The 23644-nt window shown below is 59.4% G+C and overlaps 3 protein-coding genes across 3 annotated transcripts; 2 read left to right on the forward strand and 1 right to left on the reverse strand.

The window, feature by feature from the left end:
• Positions 1 to 244: 244 nt before the first annotated feature.
• BO72DRAFT_455488 (amine oxidase catalytic domain-containing protein) lies at positions 245 to 1594 on the forward strand (the record flags this gene model as incomplete). Its single annotated transcript, XM_040946236.1, has 2 exons — positions 245 to 610; positions 692 to 1594. 2 exons carry the CDS (start codon positions 245 to 247, stop codon positions 1592 to 1594), a joined length of 1269 nt encoding a protein of 422 aa, XP_040805615.1.
• Positions 1595 to 7426: 5832 nt separating this feature from the next.
• BO72DRAFT_396246 (uncharacterized protein) lies at positions 7427 to 10168 on the forward strand. Its single transcript, XM_040942025.1, has 4 exons — positions 7427 to 8352; positions 8435 to 8467; positions 8534 to 8649; positions 8709 to 10168. Exons 1-4 carry the CDS (start codon positions 7510 to 7512, stop codon positions 9919 to 9921), a joined length of 2205 nt encoding a protein of 734 aa, XP_040805616.1. The 5' UTR covers positions 7427 to 7509; the 3' UTR covers positions 9922 to 10168.
• Positions 10169 to 10966: 798 nt separating this feature from the next.
• BO72DRAFT_421171 (putative polyketide synthase) lies at positions 10967 to 23223 on the reverse strand (the record flags this gene model as incomplete). The annotated part of the gene is made up of 4 exons (XM_040942754.1): positions 18756 to 23223; positions 17881 to 18694; positions 15515 to 17361; positions 10967 to 15466 (listed from the first exon to the last, which is right to left on the reverse strand). Exons 1-4 carry the CDS (start codon positions 23076 to 23078, stop codon positions 10967 to 10969), a joined length of 11484 nt encoding a protein of 3827 aa, XP_040805617.1. The 5' UTR covers positions 23079 to 23223.
• Between the last annotated feature and the right edge of the window lie 421 nt (positions 23224 to 23644).

Below are 23644 nucleotides of genomic sequence, written 5' to 3' on the forward strand. Positions count from 1 at the left end.
GTCATCCATACCATGTATACTTCAGCATCAATTGTGCACCCGGAGAAAGGTAGACTTGGTATATAAGTCTAGCAACGGCTTGGAAATCTCTGGAGTAATGCCAGTTTCACCGAAACTTTCTCCGTACACAATACATACGCCCCTCCACTGCCTAATACCCATATCGCCAGAGCATCCGCGGGTTCGTGCCGAGGTGAAGAAGCTCAAACTACCCGAGGGGTGAGCAGCGCTCTCTGGCCAAATCATGCCCTCTCCGCTCCCATTATACAAGGTATGGCACATAGAATCTGATAACCGCAGGGCATCGGTGGTCAACGACCCTTGGCTGTACGGGACCGACAGTCCCGATGTAACCCGCTGTCTCTACCAGTGCTACATGTACGCTGTCCTCAATGATGATCCGGAAGCGAACCACTACTCTCTCCCCATGGCGTTTGCGCCCATCTTCGACGCTCATACCGCCGAGCTGGTAGAGATCGAAAGGCTGCCACGAGGAGCGGGGGCGGAGCTCGATCAGGAGACGGTTCCCTGGGACGCCGTGGAACCAGTCGAGTACGGCGAGCGCCTCTTAGGCAAGCCCTATTTCCGCCAGGACCTAAAGCCGCTCCATGTCGAGCAACCGGAGGGTCCATCATTTAGCATCGACGGACGCCAGATCACCTGGCAGAAATGGTCGTTCCACTTGAGATAGACGGTGCGCGAGGGACCCGTGCTCCACAACGTCTTCTACGACGGCCGGTTGCTCTTCCATCGAGTCTCCATGAGCGAGATGACCGCCCCGTACGGAGACCCGCGGGCCCCGTACCGTCGCAAGCAGGCGTTCGACCTGGGCGACACGGGCTTCGGCCTGACCTCCAACACCCTGGCCCTGGGCTGCGACTGTCTCGGCCAAATCGCCTATTTCGACGGGATCCGCACGACGGGGACCGGCGAGCCCGTCGAGATGAAGAACGTGATCTGCATGCACGAGGTGGACGAGGGGATTGGCTGGAAGCACACCAACATGCGCAACCGCACCCTCGTCATCCAGTGCACGGCCACCGTGATGAACTACGAGTACATTCTCGCCTTCGTGCTGGACCAGGCCGCCAACCTCCATGTGGAGGTCAAAGCCACGGGCATCATGTCCACCATGCCCATTGCCCGCCACACCTCTTCGCCCTGGGGCACCGTCGTGGCCCCCGGCGTGCTGGCCGTCAACCATCAACATCTGCTCAACCTCCGGATTGATCCCGCTCTCGACGGCACCGGCAACACGGTCGTCTACAACGACGTTCTCCCCGTCCGCGACGACCCCACCCTCGACGACCCGCAAGGCTGCGCGTTCCGCAGGACCACCACCGCCATCTCGCAGCCCGGAGGCTACGAGCTCAATCTCGCCGCCTCCCGAACGTACCGCATCATCAACCCCAACCGGACGAACGCCATCTCCGGAGAACCAGTGGGGTACCGGCTGCACGCGTCCCCGAGCCAGATGCTCATCATGGGGCCGGAGACCTTCAACTCCCGCCGGGGACGGTTCACCACCAAGCCGATCTGGGACACGGACTACCGCGACGAAGAGCTCTACGCGGCCGGGGAGTTCACCAACTAGAGCACGGACGACACCGGGCTGGGGGTGTGGAGTCGACGCCAGCAGTCCGTGGAGAACGGGGATATCGTGCTGTGGCACACGTTTGGCACCACGCACATCACCCGTCCGGAAGGTATGTGTGCTGCCGTTTGTTTATCTAGGGGACATTTGGGGATTGCTAACATTGGCTCAGACTTTCCGGTCATGCCAGTCGAGAAGATGGTGGTCTCGCTCAAACCGACGAGCTTCTTCGAATTGAACCCGTCCAACGATGTTCCGCGCTCAAGCCAGATCCTGAGTCGGTCCACGGTCGTTGAGCACCACAAGGTGGCACCTGAGCCTTGTGGAAGTGTGCTCTGTAAGGAACGATGGAGATGCAATACTGGGGTCGATTGGTGAACTTCATGGGCCGACTCCAGCTTAAGACAGGCTGGGACTGAAGCTCACACGATCCTGCTGCGTGACGGAACGCATTTTCATGAAACAGAGTCAGAAGGGAGAGATCGCGTAAACTTGTCTGGGTTCATTGGCTTGACGGCCTCTACACGGAGCGAGCATGCTGACTAGAGTGAGGCATCAATGCGAAAAGGACTCAGCATAGATTTGCAATGTGTAAGGTCAGCCGATGCGATGGTTGAGTGGAGTAGATCCACCCCATTCTTGAATAGGCGTTGTAGCTGCCATCTGGGTTGTAGGAAAGCTACTAGTTAGTGTATACCGCGTACCACGTGGAAACAGGCAACAGCAACGAACCTCATCCGCTCAAACTACCTTACGTAGTACCATTGCATCGAGCACGCCGTTCAACAGCAAATCAGGTCCCGAAGTTGTCCATGGGTTACACAATGTAACCACCAAGGTTGGTTCGTTTGGTTGATTTGCGAAAACAAGGAAACACTGTCGGGCGACGTGGGCTTTTGGTTCATTTCCCTATGTAGCGTTGTGGATGGCAAATCCTCGTCTCAGATGTTCTCATTTCCACCTTCCAAGACCTGATGCACGGACGAATGGAGATCTTTGAGACAGGACAAAACCAGCCACCTTCTGCGTCAGGGTGCATGTCTCCCTATTCATCGAGCGATAGCAGGGAGCCACCCTCACGCTGGAAGCATACTGCACGAGCAAAATCCCGCAGTCAGTCCCAACAGCATTTAACCAGATTCGGATAGCACAGCGAACCCGAATAAATTACTGTCATTTCCTGATGGATTCGCCAAGCACGTAAGCGCTGAGCCCTATGCTAAGCAAGGTAAGTCTTTGCCTCTGGGACGGACTCCGTTCTTTCCCTGCAGGATGACTGATCCGGCTCAGCGTCCCAAAATCCTACCTCTCCTGCAGCAGACCAGTCAGACTTGTGGCTCAAAAAGTACGGTACGTTGGACTGAGTTGACCACCAGTCCTTACCGCTTCAGCCGCACTTGGCAGAGGCACTTGAGGACAACTGTGCTTCAGGAGATGCACGTTTGCCGAGGTGCTTGGAACGTTGCTTGGTTTGAAGAAAGCAGCCTTGCGTGCCTTGGCCGTGAGAGTTAAACAAGGGGTGCAGGTGAGGGCTCATGCGTTGGAAAACCGAATCGGCTCTGGCCTCCGCTGGGGTACATCCGGCGAAATTCCACGTGGTCTTTGCTTTTGGGAAGCGACGAACCAATTTGCCTCGTGGCAACTGAAAGGGCCACTATGAGTTGGACGCAGGATATACCGACTGGATGCTGCTAAGCCACAGCCTGCAATGCGACGACGAGGCCGGGGAATGTAAAACTGTGGCTGCGCGGCGTGCTTACACATACCAGAGTCTGATAATCTGCGGATGAGCTATGTTCGACGGGAGAACGGATGACCAAGTCACAGCAGAAAAAGCAAAAAGGAGAAAAGGATCCTCCATCGGAGACGGACCGAATCCAATTCAGCACCCCCCCCCCTCTATCCCCATGGGTTTAGGGCTTCGTTGCCGAGAGAATTAGCACGCGATCCAGAGCTTAGGGGTGACTGCCCGCTAGCCTTGGGTTACATTCCAAGACATCTTAGTCCTGACGCCAGGTCTCGAGTGGAGGCAGACAGCACCTATGCTGACAAATCTACGACCGAGCAATCAGTCCCCTTGACTATTGAGTGAAGCATGGGCTGTGGCCTGATGCACATGGCTCCTGGAGCTACACAGGACGCAACAAGTCGTGAAGACCCGATAAGATCCGTGAAACGGCTTGGCATACCCCGGGGATCGGTCACTCTGCCCTGCTGTTGGTCAGCAATTGGGTGACACATACGCGTGGACGGTTGGCCTGACGGAATTCTGCATCCCTTACTGAGACTCTTTCCTTTCTGGTTGGCGGGAATGGATCAAGCTATTGTTAGTCACCAATGAATCGGGATATATCAACAACAGGGGGTCGGTTTTGAAACCACGGGGAGGAATCAGTTGCTGATTTTACGTATGTACTCTGTACAGTACGTGCAATTCGTTAAGTAGACCGAAGGAAGGCCATGCATGCGTCCTGCGTAGGTGAGACCACGGCACTTTTTTTTTCTTTTGTTTTCTCTTCCCCGGGGGTGAAGAGGGGTAAGGCTACGCTAAGCCAGTGCATGGAAATGCGATAGAAAAAGAAATCCCACTAATCGCGTGACCGCGTGGTTTCATCTGGACAAATGGCAGGCTTTTTGTTTTAGTATTAGTACTCCCGACCCTGTTGGGAAATGCTCCGCCCCCCAAGGTTATCTACCTAGACCCGATCAGCCCTAGTCTACGCGAGGTGATCCTCCGGAGATCATTAGTAGGGAAGCCCTCATGGGCTAAGTAGGTATAATCCAGTTAGTAATGCAGCCTGACACAGATATTACCAAGCAGAGACACTAAGTTAGCCACTGATAGCTAGTGCTTGCATCCTGAGCAATTGGCTGTCGTGACTGCTGAAGCTACCTCTCCTTAGCTTGAATGACGCATCTGATAGCCCGTTACAATACAATACAGCGGGAGGACTTGGAAAAACAGTCCCGTCAAATGAGGTCCGAGCGGGGAGTCGGCACTGCCTCTCCCAATCCGCACTTTCGGGTGGACGGAAAGATTGAAAGATTACGGATCGTATACCACCAGCCCAACTAGTGGCCGTGACGTTCAAGCAAGGAGTCGATACCTCAACTACGCGCTCGTATATGCATATCTGATGAATTTTAGCTTGCTGACTGCATCTCCCGGCCTAAGAGCCTCTGCGGAATGTGGCATGATGCAAAACCTTGGAATTGAGAACTCAGTGAGTGTACTGTACTCGAGCTACCTAATAGTTACTCCGTACGGTACCGATCATCGACGGGCCAGATGCCGTGCCCCAAAACCACGTGGTGATATGACGATCAAGCAGTAGATTGAGGGGTGAAGAGAGCCGCAGATAGAGCAACTAAAAGTTCTAACTACGCCATATCTGCTAGTGAGTGGTCAGGCTGTACCGCTAGCCACATTTCCCCATTATCCTGGATCTCAGCATAGTGCGAAACACCGTATTGATGCACTGTAGTTGTGGACATGGCTTCGGTTGAATTGACTCGGCTTGTGGGATGAGGGGGGACATCACGGGTATTCTGAGACTTTCCCAATTGATGAGTAATGGCTAGTACACCTAGCTAGTGATCCTCATTTCTAGGTATAGCATCCTTTGTGGATCGGGATTTGGAGCGGGCTCTCTCGCTTGGGATATACATTCAGGCTGTATCGATCGTTTAGGTAAGGCCTAGGTCTCGACGATTCTGATATATGAGCAAGTTGTATAGTGTGAACTGCGACTGAATGCTATGCAGGGATTCGCCAGCTTATACCATTGAAAAACATGAGTCAGTGTGAGATCCAAGTATACTAGCTACAGCTCTCCGGATTTGACTGCGGATGACTCTGAAGGAATCATCCTCAAGACGTGTCCGCATCTTCGACAGACCTAGGGCGGGATAGTGAGTTGCGGAGAACAGACATTGGCTCAAGCATCTCTCCGTGAACAAGCACTATCAATAGACTTTTACCCCTCTTGAATTCCATTTAAGCACTTGTGTTGGTGGGAAACCTATCTCAATCTCGATATTAATATTAATCCAGACTTTCCGTGCAAGTAGGCGTGGCTGGACGGGGGGAGTCCGGTCATCCTTCCAATCCTGTCCGACGGCCTCATTAAAGTACAAGAGAACTTGACTACTCCTGTATACAAATCACGTGCTAACCTAGATAAAAGACCGATCAAAAGAACGAAGGATTTAGGTGCAGGCAGAAGAATCGGCTTGCAGAAATGGAGCGGACAATGTAGCGAATGAGGGCAGGGGGCAGAAAGTCCGGCCCAGGTAATAACCTAGTATAAGACTCAGTGCTTACGCGCTCCCCGATAAAGTAAACACTCAACACATTCTAACGTTCCGGAGCAAACAAAACTAGCTGAACCGTCGTGTTAGCAAATTGGCCATGAAATAATCAATTGGTTGTCAGTGATGAGTTCAGTTCACTTGGAATAAGATTCTACGACTCTACTCTGGGAATTCTTTGGGGCATCTAGTATAAGAGAGGCATCACTAGTGGACGGGCTGTTGGCGAAGCAGTGGTGCACGGTCCCCATCCCAAGTGGAAAAAAAAACAATGTACAGTAGGTTAACTACTAGGTACTGTAAATGTAACCCTAGATGAAATAGCTCCATCTTGGCGCATCTTCCGCCGCGTGGGAAGCCTCACGCTAGAATCAACAAACAACGTGGGCTGACGTGCTTTCTGGCTAGATCCTGCAGGAGGAGACTACTCGACCACTCTCTTTATCAGACTCCTGGAATTTGTCTTAGTATATCGGTGACTAGTAAGTTTTTAGGTAGGCTCAGATGACAAATGGCTTTGATCCTTTTTTATTCTATTTTTTTTTCCCGTGCTTCTTCAACCACGCGAAGTGAGATAGGGTCTTCGGCGCCACCGCCCCCACTAACAGTCGCGGGGTCAAACAAGGCCTCCATAACGCTCGTATGGATGTTGATGCTGGTCGAGGCTAGGCGGAAGGATCATGGGGGCGAAATTTGTAACCCCAACATTGTTGTGTCCCTGTCTCTCTCTGTTGTCTCTGCGAGAAGTATGTGTGATGTGATTGCCATGATTCAGGATCGCCGAAACTGCGCCGAGAACGTCGAGAAGCACCTCCAGACCAACTCAAACCTAAACTGCAATGTGGCGATACATGGCCAGGCTGAAGATTACCAGATTGATACACTTCTCATCCTGTCGATCCAATGGCAATAGCCGCAACCACAGCAGAGAAGCTGGGAAATGCTGACGGCTTCGAAGGATCAACTTGGAGGATCGCTTGGATTCAATCGAGGCAGACTCTAGGGGAATCTATAGAACAGGGATACTTCCGTGGCTATCTCTCTCCGCATCTCTGGCCTATATCTTCTCTCCGGCGGCCCAGCTCCACCCCTCGATGGAGCACAGAAGCTTGGATTTACGACCACCATCAGTATGAAGACCACCGAGACCAGGTACATCGCATGTTCGCATTGCTCCAAGGCCAAGGCGCGATGCGATCGCAAGGTAGGCGCGCTGTGAAGTCCCTGCGTGGCTTCTTTACATCATTGATTGACCAAGAGTTCGAATATCACAGGTGCCTTGCACACGATGCGTCAGTAAGCAGCTGGTCTGCCAACCGCGCTCTGCTCGGCGAGCCATGCAACGCCCGGCCGAACTCCAATTACGAAGGCTACGGCCAGACGACGTCCCACGGGGAGAAGAGCAGCAGACTGCACCGGAAACAACGAAACAGAACCTAGTAGGGCCTGATAGCACAGCAATAGTAGGGTCCGACATGGTGACCGGCAGTCCGGACGGCTTGTTACGCCTTCAAGAAGCCAGTGTCCCTTACCCCAGCACCGAGGAGACGACGCACCTGTCTACCGAGTGGCTACAGCAGATTACTCCAGAGTCATCGTTACATATGCCCTTGGCTATGGTCCTGGATGAGGACGCCCCGCATCAGTCCACACCCGACCTCGACCTCATCAGCGAGCTCATCAGCTATTCCACAAGCGATGTCCTGTGGGAATCATACCTGGAGCCCATGACCGTCCCTCCCCCGAGTCACTCTCCGCGCAAATCCTCGAGTTGCGGGCGCAACAGCCCCCTTGTCGCTCTATGTCCAGGGCAGCCACGGCATTGGGGGGAAGATTGGAGCAGCCAGATGCGCCTCAGCCTGCAGCAATTCGAGCAGACGCTCAAGTCGCGAGAGCCGTGGAATACCAGCAGCACCGAGTCCAGTGCCTCCTCGATCGCCACACCACCGGCCGTAGACCCTATCACGGACATCACCCGCGACAACCTCCTGGTGGTGACCCAACTACTACTGATGCAGACCCGCAATGTCCACTCGCGGGAACACAGCAGCCACGGCCGGAGACTCAGTCCACTCAACCTCACCATCGTGACCCTACCTCCAGCCAAGGCGCTGGATGACCTCTTACGAGCCCAGGTCTCCTGCTTCGAGCAGTACTTTGGCCTGTCGAGCGGGGAGCTGCAAGACCCAAACACGCTCATGAATGACCTTCCGCACGACGTCAAGGCCGCTGGCATCCTGCTTCTGCTGATGATTGCGATCGGGGCTACGGCCTCTCCAGCCCCAGAATTGCATATTTTCGCGACCGGGTTGACGGAGACGTGTCGCACTGCATTGTCCGATATGATGGAAGGAGATGTGGCCAGCACGAGGCCGGATATCGTGTCTCATTGCGCTCTTTTGCTGCTCTATCTGGGGATGTGGTCTGGTGAGCGATGGCTCATGCGGGTGAGTCTGACGTTATGTCGCATTATTTTTGCCTTTTGATGTCGCCATCTCATCTGCTAACCTGCCTTTCCACTGGCCACAGACCTCTTGCGCTCACCGGCAGATGTACACTCAGGCAAGTCTTTCTGATCTTGGGCTATGACCCCAGGTCGAATGGGAATACTGACCGGCAGTAATATAGTTACTACACCAAAAGCCTCCTTCCCTTGACAACGGCGACACTCCTAGCCTTCTTAGTAGCAGTCTAGGGCTCAACCAACAATGGGCGCAATGGAAGGAGGAGGAGATGAACTCGCGGTGAGTGACAGCAGCTTTCTGCTTGCCATCATAGACTGTCCACTGACTTCATCGCATAGGCTCACGTACGCGTGGGTAATAGCAGATCAAGAATGGAGCCTGTTCTACGACACCCCTCTCAGCTTCTCCGTGGACACGCTGACCGAGTCACTACCCGCCGACGACCGACTGTGGAAGGCGGGCTCCGAGAGTGACTGGGCACGTCTCGCACCCGAGGCCTTCGCCACCCAACCCCCGATCTGCCTGCGCGACCTGTATACCTGCTTCATGAACGGCGAGCTGCGCCCCGGACGAGGCACGCGGCTGCCCCTGCAATATCTGCGTCTGCTGCTCGTCCCGTTGCACGGGATGGTCTGCCACCTGCGCCAGTGGCTGCAGTCCTTCCCCAACTGCCCGGTGCGCTGGCGCAAAAGTACCCAGGGCCTGTCCAACCCGGCCATCCACGCCCAGCTCGACCAGGTGCAGGCCCTGCTGCCCGAATGGTTCAACCTGGCCGTGCACTCGGCCAACACCAACTCGCCCGCCGGCCTAGCCATGCTGGTCATGTATCACCTGATCGCGCTGAACGCGATGGCGAGCTTTCCCAGCATCGAGGCCGCGCTGCTTCGCGGGCCCCCCGCGCGCCCAGAGGCCCCTAACCCGCGGGGATCCGGCCCGTGTCCGTTGGGCGCCTGTCCGGCGACCATCGCCCATGACAGCGAGGAGGAGGCGCTCGTCCACTGCGGCCAGATCCTGCGCCTGGTGCGCCTGATGCCCCCCGCGGACCAGCCGCTCTGGTGGTCCGCCGTGGTGTACCGCGTCGCGCTGATCACCATGTTCCTGTCGATGAAGCGCCACCCGCACGACTGGCTGCCGGCGCTCATGCTGGGCCCCGTCGAGGCCGCCAGTCTCGCCTCCTCGTCAGCCACCAGCAGCTCCAGCGGCACCAGCTCCAGCAGCATCATCTCCATGATGAGCAGCTCCGCTTCTGTTTCTGTCAGCGACCGCGGCGCCACCGTGCCCCCGCAGCTGCGGTCCGTCGTCCTGAACGACGTCCCCGCCGACCACCCGGCCCTCCTGAACTTCATCAAGTACAAGGAGGGCGAGCCCGTCCTTGCCGACCGCGACGGCCAGCTAGTCGAGTTGCGGCGCCCCCGCGAGGTCCTGCGCCTCTTCATCGACCTCGCCGACGTGCAGTACCGGCCTGTGGTCCGGGCCACGCGGTTCCAGGCTAGCGTCAAAGACTCCTTAGAGCAGTTGGCTGACCTGTGGGGGTATTTTTCTCCGGCTTGAGGGGCTGTTAGGGAAAGGGAGGGTTGGGGTTGAGTCCCTTGGGGAGCGGGGGGTAAAGAACAAGGTGCGAAGGGATGTTGTCTTCTTCGAAATAGATACCATAGAAAACGAGACAGAAAGTCCCGAGTTATTCTTTAGAAAAAAGAAGCATCAGGCTAATGGGTGGAGCATATTTGTGATTGCTGGTTAGAGCTCAGCCGAGTGGCGCTTTAGCGATGCTTGACAATTCTTGCCTTTCGTGTTTGTTTTCCTACCAACCAAAATCAATAATCATTTCTTAGACAAACAGTGTGATCATTCAGGGAGGTGTCTTGATGGAACTGGGCTGCTGTACCAGCGCACATGATGACCGTTGGACAGAAAGACTGAGATGAGGGAGAGAAAGCGTTCAAATTCCAGAGAGCTTCACATTCAAGCTGGAGCGTAGACGAGTGCAGTGCCTCGGGCATCCTTCAGGCACACGGTAGCTATCACGTGATGCGATCGCACACTTCCAAGGGAGTTGGAGATTGACGGCTGCGAGCATGATTTGGGATCCGCGCGTGAAGAGGGGTCTAATGGTTGGAATGGATGGCCTGGGAAGCCATCATGTGTTGAGATACGAAAATGCGACCGTGAACCATCCAGACCCTGTTTGGTGGAGACAAAACGCGCTCCGGCCACGTGACCTGCCACCGAAGGCTTCGGCTTCGGCTTCGGCTTGGGCTTCACTTCATTTCAACTTCTTCTTTCTCATATCACCTCCATCTATGCTGGTATCCTTGAACCAAGAACTTGTTTCCTTGAGTCTTCTCCTCTACGTGTAGCTTGTACATCTTTCGGGAAGGGTTCTGAGATGAAGTTCGATACTCATGGGACAAATTCAGTACCCTATCAAAGGCTCGAATATATAGCACGAAGTGAGGACATAGAGAGCCAGATCCACAAAACGCCTCGCTAATCAAAGTACAAGACAATCATCCAGATATCCAAACGCCCAACTGACACGATACCAACACCAGCAAGGAAAAGTAAAATCAAAGACAAAAGAAGCAAAACACCTCATCTAAACAGCCAGCGTCTCGCCCATATACGGAAACCGGAGCGTCTCGCCCTTCTCCACCAAACTCTCCAGATAGATGGAGATCAAGGGATCCATCCCCTCCTCGAGGGCCCGCGCAATCCACTCCATAAACTCCATCTCCGCAAACTCTTCCCCATACAACGTGCGCATGTGCTCCACCATGGCCGGGAACGCGACCTTGTTGCCGCTCGAATGATGCCGGAAGCGCACCTGCTGCTGCTGCTGCTGAGACCCTTCTTCTTGCGGCCCTGCGCCGCGATGACGACTCATCTCGACAGCGGCGGTGGTCAACTCGCGCGCCACCTCCTCGACCCGCTTGAAATCAAAGTACCCTTCCACGTTGGCGAAACGCGGGATGGCCTTCATCTGAAGCGAGTAGCGCAGGATCGCGTTCAGTGCGTCCGAGGTCGGCGCCTGGTCGCCGATCACCACGCACGGGCGGTGGATCTCCACGGGCATCGCCGTCAGCGCCGAGGCCCGCTGCAGGAATTGCTCGCTGGCCCACTTGGACGCCGTGTAGCCTTCAGTGCCGTTGGTGGGCGGCTCGGCGGCCACGGGACCCGGTACCGGGGCGGTGTTGTTGGCTGCGAGCAAGGGCACTCGGTTGGAGGAGATGTAGAGCAGGGGAACGGCGGACGGGGCGCAGAGGGACGCCAGGAACTGAGTGGAATGCACGTTGGCCTGGCGCACGGAGGAGTAGTTGTTGAGGCAGTGGCCGTTGGCGCCGGCGTGGATGACCACGTCGATGGCCTCCTGCAGCGCGAGCGACTCGGACGGATTGAGCCCCAGCGTCGAAGACGACAGACTTCCCGTGTAGGTGACGATCTTGTTATGGGCCGGCAGGTAGCGCTGCTCGTCGGGTAGGACCGCCACGCAGTGCACTTTGTGGACCTGAGGGTCCTGCAGTAGCTCGTTCAGGATGCATCCACCCAGGAAGCCCGTGGCTCCGGTCAGGAGCACCTCGATGGCTTGATCGTCGTTCCTGCGGACGGCAGAGTGCTTGCTGGCGTTCCGCGCCGCGGTCACCAGAGACTTGGGAACGGCTGTCTCGGCCTCCCAGTCGATGGCCTCGTTCTCGATGACCTGGTGCTCGCGCTGGAAGTCGATCCGCGCGGTCATCTGGCGCAGCGTCGAGGTCTCGTACAGCTCGCGGGTGGAGATGGAGACCGCCATCGCCTCTTTGATGGCGTGCTGCAGCTTGATCAGCCGCAGGGAGTTGCCGCCTTCGAGGAAGAAGTCCGACTCGGCCGTCAGCGCGTGCCTGGTCGGCGGCAAGACCTTCTCCCAAAGAATGCGGAGCTCGCCCTGACGAAGACTCAGCTTAGGTGCAGTACCGTGCTGACTGGCATCACCACCAGAACGAGACGCCGAAGGAAGCGGCGCGGTGGCCAGGGCGTTGCGGTCAATCTTGCCATTGCTGGTACGGGGCAACTCGTCGACAATGACCACCTGGGCCGGACACATGTACTGCGGCAGAGGCAGGTTCGCCAACAAGTCCGCGATAACCGCCGGCTCGATCACACCTGTCCGGTCACCGACCGTCGTCGCATGGGCCACCAGGACGTCGTCTCGCACGGTGACCACGACCGTCGAGAACAGCGACGCCCCTGCTTGCAGCAGAGCTCCTTCCACCTCCTCCAGCTCGATCCGGAGCCCGCGCAACTTGACCTGCGTGCTTCCTTCCAGCCGACCCTGGAAAACCAGCGTACCATCTGCCGTCAATCGACCCTGGTCGCCCGTGCAATACCATCTTGTCGATGGCGATGCTCGGTCCGTGACGAACCGCTTCGCGGTCTCTTCCGGCGACGCCCAGTAGCCCATCGCCAGCCCGGCGCCACCGATGCAGATCTCCCCGCGGAACCCGACCGGCTGAGGCCGGCCCGCCGCGTCGACGATCCGCAGCGCGTAGTTGGGCAGAGCTTTGCCGACCGTACTCTGGGATTCAGGCTCATCCTCCTCCCCGGTCTCCAGCGAGATGCGGTGGAAGGTGGCCGCCGCGGTGATCTCCGTCGGACCGTAGCAATTCAGATACGAGAGGGATGCGAGGCCCAGCCGCCGGAATTCGTGCAGCAGGGAGCGATGGACCGCTTCGCCGCCCATACACGCCCACCGCCAGCCGGCGCATTCGGCCAGCGAGTCCCGCCCGTAGTGCAGCCAGGTCAGATACTCGGAGGGCGTGGCAATGGTCATGGTGACCTGGTGCTGGTGCATCAGCCGGGTGATGTGGAGCGCATCGCGCCGCGACTCGTACGGCACGATCACCAACGTGCCCCCCGTGCAGAGGGCGCAGAAGGTCTGGATCAGCGACATGTCGAAACCCAGCGAGCTCTGCTGCAGCACGGTCTCGCGTCCCGGCCGCAGATCCAGCGCCTCGATCTTCAGCGCAATGTGGTTGACAAAGTTGCTCTGCGAGAGTACCACCCCCTTCGGCTTCCCGGTCGAGCCGCTCGTGTACAGGAGCACGGCGGGCGATTGCGGCTGTGCAGTGCAAGGGATTGTCTCCTTGACAGCAGCCTCGATCTCATCTACATTGATGACCTGCAAGGCGAGATTCTCCTCTCCGGCGCCGAGCTGGCCAGCGCGCTCGAGAGTGGCCTCATGGCAGAGCACCACGCTAGGCCGCGCACTGGCGACGATGGCCGCATGCCGTGCCGGTGGCAGACTGACGTCCAGCGGGATGTAGACCGCGCCGATATGGAGAATAGCGAGCATCGAGGCCGTGAAGTCGACCGAGGGCTGACACACGACAGCGACCCGGGAGTCAGCCGTTTGACCTGCAGCCTGCAGAGCCGCAGCGATCGCGTAAACCCGCTCCGCGAGCTGAGCATATGTGAGCGCCTGACTCTCGTCACGGATGGCGATCTGCTCCCGATGGGCTTCCTGCGCAAGCTGGACCTTCTCCGACAGCGTCTCAGGCCAGTGGAAGTCCACTCGAGGGCCCTGGCCGAGCTCGAGGGCCGCCAGGACTGCGTCGGGAGCGTGGATGGGCACGTCGGCGACGGGAGTGTAGGTGTTTGCCACCACGGCCTTCAGCACGCGCACATACGTGTCCAGGATGGTGCGGGTGGCGGCCGCGTCGTACAGGGACTCCTGGCAGGCCATCTCCAGGACGAAGCCGTCGGCGCCGTACTCGATGATGGCGAAGCTGAGGTCGTAGGGGTTCTTCGCCTCCTGGACGTCGGCCATGGTCAGGAAGTGGCCTGCGAAGGGGATCTTCTTGACGACGCCCAGCCGGTAGTTGACGGCGACCTGGAACAAGGGGGTGTGGGCAGAGGAGCGCGCCACGTGCAGCTCGTCCAGGATCATGTCCAGCGGCACGGCCGAGTTCTGCACCGCGCCCAGCACCTTGCGCGCCGTCGTCTGCGCGATCTGCGCGAACCGCGCGTCCGGGGACACGCGGAACCGCACCGGCAGCATGTTCATGAAGAATCCCACCGTGTCGGCGAAGTCGTCGTCCAGCCGGTTGGCATCCGCCACCCCGATGCAGAGGTCGTCGGTGCCTGCCAGCTGCGACAGCACGACCTGGAACACCGCCAGGTGGAAATGGAAGGCGGTGATTCGCAGTTTCTGGCACGCGGCCTTCAGCGCCTGCGCGACCTCTGGCCCGATCTCCTGCCACTCGTAGGTGGTGCGGAAGTCCTGCGTGCTGGGCCGCGTCTTGGTCTTGGACATGGGCAGCAAGGGCAACACCGGGGGCACGGTCAAGTACTCGTTCTTCCAGTACTGCAGCTGCGCCTGAAACTGGCCGGTCTGCTGGTGCTCGAACTGTCGGCGCGTGTACTCCAGATAGGTCTTGCTGGTGTGCTGGAGGGGCTCCATGCGGTAGGCGGCGGACAGGTCCTGGATGAAGAAGCGCCAGCCGGTGGTGTCCATGATGATATGGTGATAGGAAAGAATGATGGTATGCGACTGCGCGGAGGTCGAGAGCACCGCCATCTCCATGGTCTCGCCCCGGGCGAGGTCCCAGACTCGGGTTTTGGCTAAAGTCGCCTCCGCGGCGATGTCGTCGGCCGTCGCGTCGGCGACATGGCGGAAGCGCACGATTGGGGAGACGAGCACGCCCTGCATGGGCTGATTGTCCTCCTCGCGCACAAAGTAGCACGTGCGCAGGGACTGATGGTGCTGCATGGTGAGGGCGAGCGCATTGCGGAGGCGCTCCATGTCCAGGTGGCCGTCAATCTCGAACTGGAACATGAGGTTGTACGCGGTCGGGTTGTTGAGGAACTGCGAGAGAATGTAGATCCGCGACTGGCCAGACGAGAGACGTTCGCTCTCGATTATACCTTGGCCATAGTCATCATCGTCAGCGTCGCGTCGCACATCGGGGAGGAGGGGGTCTTGTCCTACGTTCACCCCGGCTTCGTGGCCGTCCTTTTCGTCGGTGGGATCAACGACGCTGGGAGAGCTGCTCGCAGACGACAGATCTTGGTCGGCGGCCCCGAGGGAGCTGGTTTCGGCGGTTTCCGGGGCTTCGGATGGACTCTGGGACGAGTCCTGAGACTCGTCCACGGTCGTGCTGTCGGTCTCGACCTCCTCTGCCTTGGAGGAGGCCGTTTGCTCCAGCTGCTGGGCGAGCAGCTGTTTGGCCGCGTTGGTGCACAGTTGAGCGATGGAGTCTCCTCCCAGGATCTTGAGGACGGGGATGTCGGCGCCCAGCTCGCGCAGGAACCAGGTACGGATCTCCACGGCCACGAGCGAGTCGATACCCAGCTCGATCAGCGACACCTGGACCGAGACGCTTCCGGCAGGCAATTGCATCATGGTTTCAAGCTTGGCCGAGAACGCGTCCTGCGCGAGCTCCACAGCCTCGGCTTCGGTGCTCACCTCGCGGAACCGCTCCTTGAGGTCATCCTGGCCCGATCGAGCCACCACCTCGTTCCGGACATTGGTGGATGGCAGATAGTGCGAGAAGCGCGGGTCGGAGGTCCAGGCTGGCTTGTGGCCGGCCGGCAGGGGCTCCGTCAGAGGATCCATACCGACGCCCACTTCACACGGCCGGTGGCTGTCCGGTCGGCCGGAGATGATGGCCTCGGCGAATGCGTGGTGCACGTCCATCTCGGAGATAAACTTGAACTGCAGGCGAGCGAAGATCTCCCAGATCGCTCGCTCCTGCCGCGTGGTGTAGCCGACATCGGTGACGAAGCCGATGTGGACGACCGAGGCGGCCAGCCCTCGCTCGCGACGCTGAGCGGCCAAGGCGGACATGAACATGTTGGCGGCATGGTAGTTGGATTGGCCCTGGGTGCCGATGGTTGCACCGCAAGAGGACAGGAGAACGAAGAAGTCCAAGGGCGTGTCGGCAAACACCTCGTCCAGGTGCTTGGAGCCGTCCACCTTTGGCTTTAGAACGCGATTGACTGCGTCCGCGTCCATGTTGACGAACATGCGATCAGTCAGCACCATGGCCGCGTTGCAGACACCAGCAATGGGGGGCAGGGTGTCTTTGATCCGGCGCACCGTGGACTGCACTGACGCCCGGTCCGTGACATCCATCGACTCGACATGCACGTTCGCTCCCTTGTGGCGTGCATCCGCCAGCCAGCGGGCATGGATGTTCGGGTTTCGACTGGTGATGACCATGTGCTTCACGCCGTGCTTCAGGGCCCACTCACAGATCGACAGGCCGAGCCCACCGGCCATGCCGACCATCAGGTATGTTTTGGCGGGATCGAACAGAGTAGTCAGGTCGGGAGGCTGGACGACCAGGCTCAGAGAGTCAGTTGCCTCAGTCCACGAGGTGATGTGTGTGGTTTGCAGAATCGAAGCATCAACGCGTGCCAGCTGATCGACGTTCAGAAGAGTGATTTCACCTGACACCGGCAATTCTGCATTCAACGTGAAGAGACGGTCTTGCAGAGCGGCGTATCCTGCAGCAAGTGAGCCGTCAGCTCGCAGGAGATCGAGCCCCTTCTGGAACACTCCACTGTCCAGCTTTGGAACTGCCCAAGGAGATGATAACGCGGACTGGATACTGGATCCGAGATAGTCCGTGGAACCCGAGCAATTCACGAAGATCGAGTCCTGGCGAGGAACCAGGCTTTGAATGACTCGTGAAGAACTGTGGGGGTGGATCCGGATCCATTCACTGCGAGCCTCTGCGTCTGTAGTGGATGAGCACACAAAGAACACCTCGATTGCGCGCTGCTCAGCCGTAGCAGCAATGACAGCGGCCAGACCACGCCGAGGCTGGTAGAAAGTGACGGACTGCCCAGCGGGGACGGCGCTCAACAGCGCATCGGCGAAAATCTGGTCGCTCAGTCTCTCGAGGACAAGTGCGTCGCAATCCGTCTCGTCAATCGGGATGACATCCACCTGCGGCACGCTCACAACAGAAGCATCAAGACGCGAGATGGCCAGCACCGGGGTTCCCACGTCAACTTGGTGTCCAACCGTGAGGTAGAGCGTCTCCTGCTTGTCACCGCCAGGAACTGTCAGCGAGAAAGCTGCCTTCACCCTCACATCCTGAGCAGCATCAGCGAGACCACGATTGTCCGCCTCGATCAAGGCCAGCTTGTCACCCTGTTGGACGAGGCGGATCGTCGCATCGGAGCCGGACGCAGGCTTCGTGACCGTGCGGTAGCGCGCATTGTACCGGTCGTTCAGCTCCTGGTTGGGACGCAGACGGGCGATCAGGGTCTCGTCCCCGTCGATGACCAGCTCCTGCTCGCGTGTCCAGAGCAGGGGCGTTTGCTCGTCCACTGCCGACAGGATCTTCATCCGCACGAAGGCTTCCAGGACCGTCCGCGCGGAGAGATTGGTATTGGTGATCGACTCCACATCCAAGGACTGGATTGACACCTGCGGCAGCTCCTTGCAGATGGCGCGTGACATTCCCAAGAACATGTTCTGATAGGGGTTCTCCGCTCGGCGGCTCTTGGTAACCCAGAGGACGTTACGCGCGCGCAAGAAAATCGCCTGCAGGGCCTTGAGCTTCTTCTGGGAGATTGGCGCGGCGAACAGCGGGGCGTCCAGCTCCTGCAAACACATCACATCCATGCGCGACGAGAGACGGGAGAAATCCACGGCCTCGAGATCGCGGGCAACCACCACGCGGCTGCGCCAGGAGGGTCCGACTTGGCGTTGAAGGGCGGTTGTGAGCTTCGAGACCGGGAGGGTGTGGCCGCCGATGACGAGCAGCGAGTCGGTCTGGGGCACACTGTTGATGTACCCCAGTGGCTCACGCAGCTGCAGCACGGTCTCGTCGACCGCCTGGCTGACCATGAAAGACATGCAGTGCTTCTCGGCATCTGGCAGGTCGTGGTAGACTAGGTCCACGCCCGAGTAGCCGGTATCCTGCAGGGTGCGATCCCAGTCCTCGGTGGTCATGCCGGGGTGGAAGCGGCGGCCTTCCTTCGCGCCCAGCCACCAGCCGGGCAAGCCGGCCATACAGAAGCCGATGCGCATGATCTCGATGCCGGTGATCTCCACCAGCAGCAGGAAACCACCAGGCTTGAGCAACGATCGGGCGTGAGCGAGAGTGACCTCCATGCTGCCCGTGGCGTGCAGAACGTTGGAGGCGACGACCACGTCGTAGGAGTGCAAGGCATACCCCTGCGGGACCACGTCTTTCTCCACGTCCAGCGTCTTGAAGACCATCTTGCTGGCAAACTCCGAGAAGCGCTTGGCCGCGTTCTCAAAGAAACCGGTGGAGATGTCGGTGTAGGTGTAGGTGTCGAAGCTCTTCCCGATGGATTGCAGGATGGCGTGAGACTATAGGACAGTTATTAGCAATGGAACACGCGGGAAGTATAGAACACAGAAAGCTCCTTACCGTGGAACCCGTTCCAGCACCAATCTCCAGGTAGTTGGCCTGGGGATACTTGTTGGAGATCTGCTGCAGGACGTTGCGCATGCCGGCATTGACGACGGCGAAACCGCAGCCCTCGTAGTACATGCGGCCGAAGCGGTCATCCTTCATCAGGACCTCCAGCATCTGGGTCTTGCCATGCAGCACGTCCATGAGGTTCTCGCCCACGGCGCGCACGATCTCGATATCAATCTGGCCGGGCCAGCGGTTGAAGATCTCCTCGATGACCTCGACCCGGTCGTCGAGCCAGCCGCTCTGGGCCAGCGGGTGAGAATCCTCGCGGACCACCTGCACCCAGTGCTCGAAGCAGTCCAGCATGCGCTGGAAATACCACGAGAGCCCGGCCACCTCGCTGGGGTCAACCTGCTCCAGCACCCGCTGCACGTAGTAGAGCACGGCGCGATCGATGTCGGCCACGAGGGCGGTATCGCGCTCGACGTCGCCGGGGTCACGCAGCGGCTCAAGCAGCGAGAGCGACGGGTCGGCCATGAAGACGGTGTCGAAGAAGAGCCGGCGGTCCTGCTCGGCCGTCGGCGGCGCGATGGGCTTCACCGAGAGGGCCTCCACCTGCAGCGCTGCTTCTCCGGTCACCCCATCGTAGATATGGATGTCACCGCTGAGCGACAGGCCGTTGCGGGCCGTGATGAACGACTGGGTCACCGTGCGGATGGTGCCGGCCTCCGCCCCAAGGGTGATCCTTGGGTTCACGGCCACGCGTTTGATATGCACGGGCAACACGCTGGTCGGCAGCTTCCCGGCACTGGGGTCCGCGCGGGCGTGGAACAGGTTCTGGAATGACACATCCAGCAACGCAGGGTGGACGACGTAACCCCCGCGCAGCTCCTCGGCCGACCACTCGGCCTTGGCCTCGGCGAAGTCCAGCCGGCGTGCGACGTCCTGCAGGCGATGGAAGATGCCCGTGTAGTTCAGACCCGCCTGCGCCAGTACCTCGTAGCCTTCCTCGCTGTCGACGGGGAGCAAGTTGGGCGGCGCCGGGGCGCTGGGGGGCAGCTCGTCGCCCTCAGCCTCGCCGAGGTGAATAATCAAGCGGCCCTCACAGGTGTGGACCATGGCGCCTGTGCTGGGGTCCGAGCAGTAGCAGTAGGAGAAATGTCCCTCGATGACCTTGGGGTCGCCGCTCTCCAGCAGCCGCACCGTGAAGATCGTGTCCTGGCCCTCGCGCGAGTCCGGCACCACAATGGGCCGCCGGATCTCCACGTCCTGCACCTCCATCAACTGCACGGCCCTGCCGGCCGCGATCGCCTGCCCGGCCTGGAACGCCAGCGCCACGTACGAGGCACCAGGCAACAGGGGCTCGCCCATGATCTCGTGGCCCTTGACCCACGGCAGCTCGCTGAGCTTGAGGACGTTGCGCCAGCGCAGCTCCCGGTCGGTGTCGTCGGGCGTGCGGCGGCCCAGCAGCTCGTGGAAGACATCAGTACCCTTGCGGAATCGCGCCGAGATGCGAGACTCCCGCCAGTAGACCCGGTCGTGGTCCCAGGAGTACGACGGGAGGTCCTTCAAGAGCCTGGGGGCGCGTCGACTGCCCTCCGGCACCAAGGAGCGTCGGAGACCCGCGAAGCTGACAAACTGCGGTCCCAGATGGGCCCAGGTAAAGCCTATCGCGTCGAACAGCGCCTCGACATCGCTGGCGCCACGCTTGAGAACACCGGTATAGGAGGGAGCGGTGCCGAAGGCGGACTCCAGGGTCTGCTCCGTGGGGCCCTTCAGCGCAGGATGCGGCCCGACTTCGATGGCCAGATCGAACGGGCCCCCGTGCCAGATCGAGGAGCGCACCGCCTGCGAAAACAGCACCGTCTGCACCATGTTCTGAACCCAGTAGGGTCCCTTGAGGGACTGGAGGTCTCCCCGCAGCAGCTCCGTGTCGCCGCGGACGCTGGAGTTCCAGAAGCAGCCGTCGCGCGGGCGGCGGACCTGGATATCGCAGGCCTCGAGGGACTGGAGGTAAGGGCCGGCGCAGCGCTGCATGTGGTGCGAGTGGTAGGCGGTGTCGACCTTCAGCTGGCGCGCGAACACGTTCTCGCGGTCGAAGTGCTCCTTGGCCTGCTGGATGGCGTCGCTGTCCCCGGACAGAGTGACGCTCTGGACGCCGTTGCTGGCTGCCACGCTAATCCGGCCCTGGTACTCGGGCTGCCTGCAGAACCGCTGCGCGTCATTGTAGCTTATTCCCACAGCCATCATCGCGCCGCGCTCCCCGTTCGGCCCCTGCGCCAGACCCGCGTATTTGCCGCGGTAGAAGGCAATCTGCATCGCCGCGTCCAGGGAGATGATGCCACAGGCGTAGACGGCCGCAATCTCGCCGGACGAGTGGCCGACCACGGCGTCGAAGTCGATCCCGCTAGCGAACAGCACTTCCAGGAGACCGAGTTGGATGGCTGTGCACACTGGCTGGGAGACGGCGGCTTCGCCGACGCGGGAGGTATCGGCATGCTTGCGCAGCTCGTCCACGAGGAGCCACTCGGGACGGTCGGGCAGCGCCTGCAGCACGGCATCGCACCTGTCGAGCACCTCCCGGAATAGCGGGGAGTGATCGAGCAACATGCGACCCATGCCAGGCCACTGGGCGCCTTGGCCCGTGAACACGCCCAGGATGCCGGGCGTCTCGCTGGGGTTGATGGCCTGGTGGCGGATCCCGATTGTCTCCTTCTTCACCACTTTCTGGTTGTCGGCGATGAACTTCTGCAGGCCGCTGACCAAGCCCTGGTGCGAGGATGAAGAGAAGAAAGCCCGCGCCCGGTGCGCCGTTCGGCGGGTCTGCAGCACGTAGCTGAGATCCGACAAGTCCACCGACGGGTTGTCCTGCAGGTATTGCAGGAGTCCCTCGGCGTTGCCCAAGAGCGAGGCGCCGGAGTGAGCGGAGAGCACGATGGGGCCGAGTGGCGCACTGCCTTCAGCGACGGGTTCAATGGGTTCCTGTGCTGGAGTCTCGTAGCTATCCAGGATAACGTGGGCGTTGGTACCACCGAACCCGAAGCTATTGACGCTCACGCGAAGAGGCACCCCCGGAGCGAGCTTGGGCCAGGGGACGGGCGCGGTCGCGATCTGCATGGGACCGTAGTACGGCTCAATCTTGGGGTTCAGCTCATTGAAGAGCATGTTGGGCGGGATGGTGCGATGCTTGATGGAGACCAGCGCCTTCAGGACACCGGCCAGACCGGCACACCCTTCCAGGTGACCAGTCACGGTCTTGATCGAGCCGACATAAAGTGGCGAGTTCTCGTCGTCTGTGTTCGCGCCGGTGGATGCATCCTCTCCGAGGAGGGCCTCACTGATCGCTTGCGCCTCGACGGGGTCACCCGCGGCGGTGCCCGTGCCGTGACACTCGAAGTACTGACACCGATCCCTGATGGGGTCGAGGCCGGCCCGTTCGTATGTGCTCCGAATGAGGGCCGCCTGGGCCGCCGACGTAGGCATCGTGATACCCTGGCTCTGGCCGTCGGAGTTGATCCCGCTGCCCCGGATCAAGCCCTCGATGTGATCATTGTCGCGGATGGCCTGGCTGAGCGGCTTCAGCAGGATGGCGGCGGCGCCCTCTCCGCGCGCATAGCCGTTGGCGGTCTTGTCCCACATGCGCGACTGCGAGTCCGGGGAGAGCATGTGCAGCTTCGACTCGGCAACGTACATGACGGCGTCGAAGATCAGGTTCACCCCGCCCACCACCGCACAGCTGACCTCCCCGAGCTGCAGACTCTGGACCGCCTGGTGCAGGGCGACCAGCGAGCTGGAGCATGCGGTGTCGACGGTGACCGAGGGCCCGTGCAGGTCGAACACGTACGAGATGCGGTTCGCCAGGATACTCCGCGAGGTCCCCGTGCTAGTGTATTGAGGGATGCTCTCGAGGTCGCGCACCTGGATGTCGTGGTAGTCGTCGGTCATCACGCCGACATGCACCGAGGTCTGCGACCCGCGCATCTGGCTCAGCGTGTAGCCGGCGCTCTCAAAGGTCTCGTAGACGGCTTCCAGCAGGATGCGCTGTTGCGGGTCGATGGTGTCGGCCTCGAAGGGGCTGATGCCGAAGAAGGCCGGGTCGAAGAGCCGGCTGTCTTCGGCCAGCAGGTAGCCCTGGCCCTTGACGTCGGTCGAGCCATGGGTGTCCCCGGACGGGTGGTAGAAGCGCTGGAGGTTGAGGTTCTGGGTGTTCAGCTCTCGCCGCACGTCTCGGGGCTGGCGGAGGAGGTCCCAAAGCTTGGAGGGGGAGGAGGCCGAGCCGGGAAACCGGCAGGAGGAGCCGACGATGGCGATGGGTTCAGGAACGGAGGAAGGCATTTTTGGTTGTGGTTGTTGTTGAAAGAGTGGGGAGTGTGTGTGGGAATAGCGAGTCACTGCTATCCGCGGCAAGTCGTCCTGAATTCTGTTGAAGTTGAGGGAGAAATGTACAAATGATCAGATGATGAGGAGTTGTCAAGTGGTGCGATCGTACAGCGTATGTATACGTCTGCGATGTGTAGTATACGGAGACATATCCAAGCCCTAGCCCCAGCCTCCTCTTCAGACCCGCCGGAGCGGACGTCCACGCGGACTGAACCCTGTCTGCCACGCGGAGAAGCGCATCCAATGAAAATACACCCAATGGGACCGTCGGACAAGGCTGAAGCCTGCGGTGTGGTGTCGGAAAGGCGCATGGACAGGAGATCCATTAGGGCTGGAGGTGAGTTTCAGAAGTCCGGTGGTTGCGGTGCTGATGTCCGGTCAGATTCCATCCGCCCCGGAGATGCCCGCCAAGCAACTCCGGACTGACCTTGCCTTGAGTTCGGGCTGACTGGCAATAGATAGATATATGAAATGATCCAGCCTTTCAATTTAATTGAATGCTACTGCCAACCTGCTTGGCT

The sequence above is a fragment of the Aspergillus fijiensis genome (assembly GCF_003184825.1).
Source record: "Aspergillus fijiensis CBS 313.89 unplaced genomic scaffold BO72scaffold_5, whole genome shotgun sequence".
In the NCBI taxonomy this organism is placed as follows: Eukaryota; Fungi; Ascomycota; class Eurotiomycetes; order Eurotiales; family Aspergillaceae; genus Aspergillus; species Aspergillus fijiensis.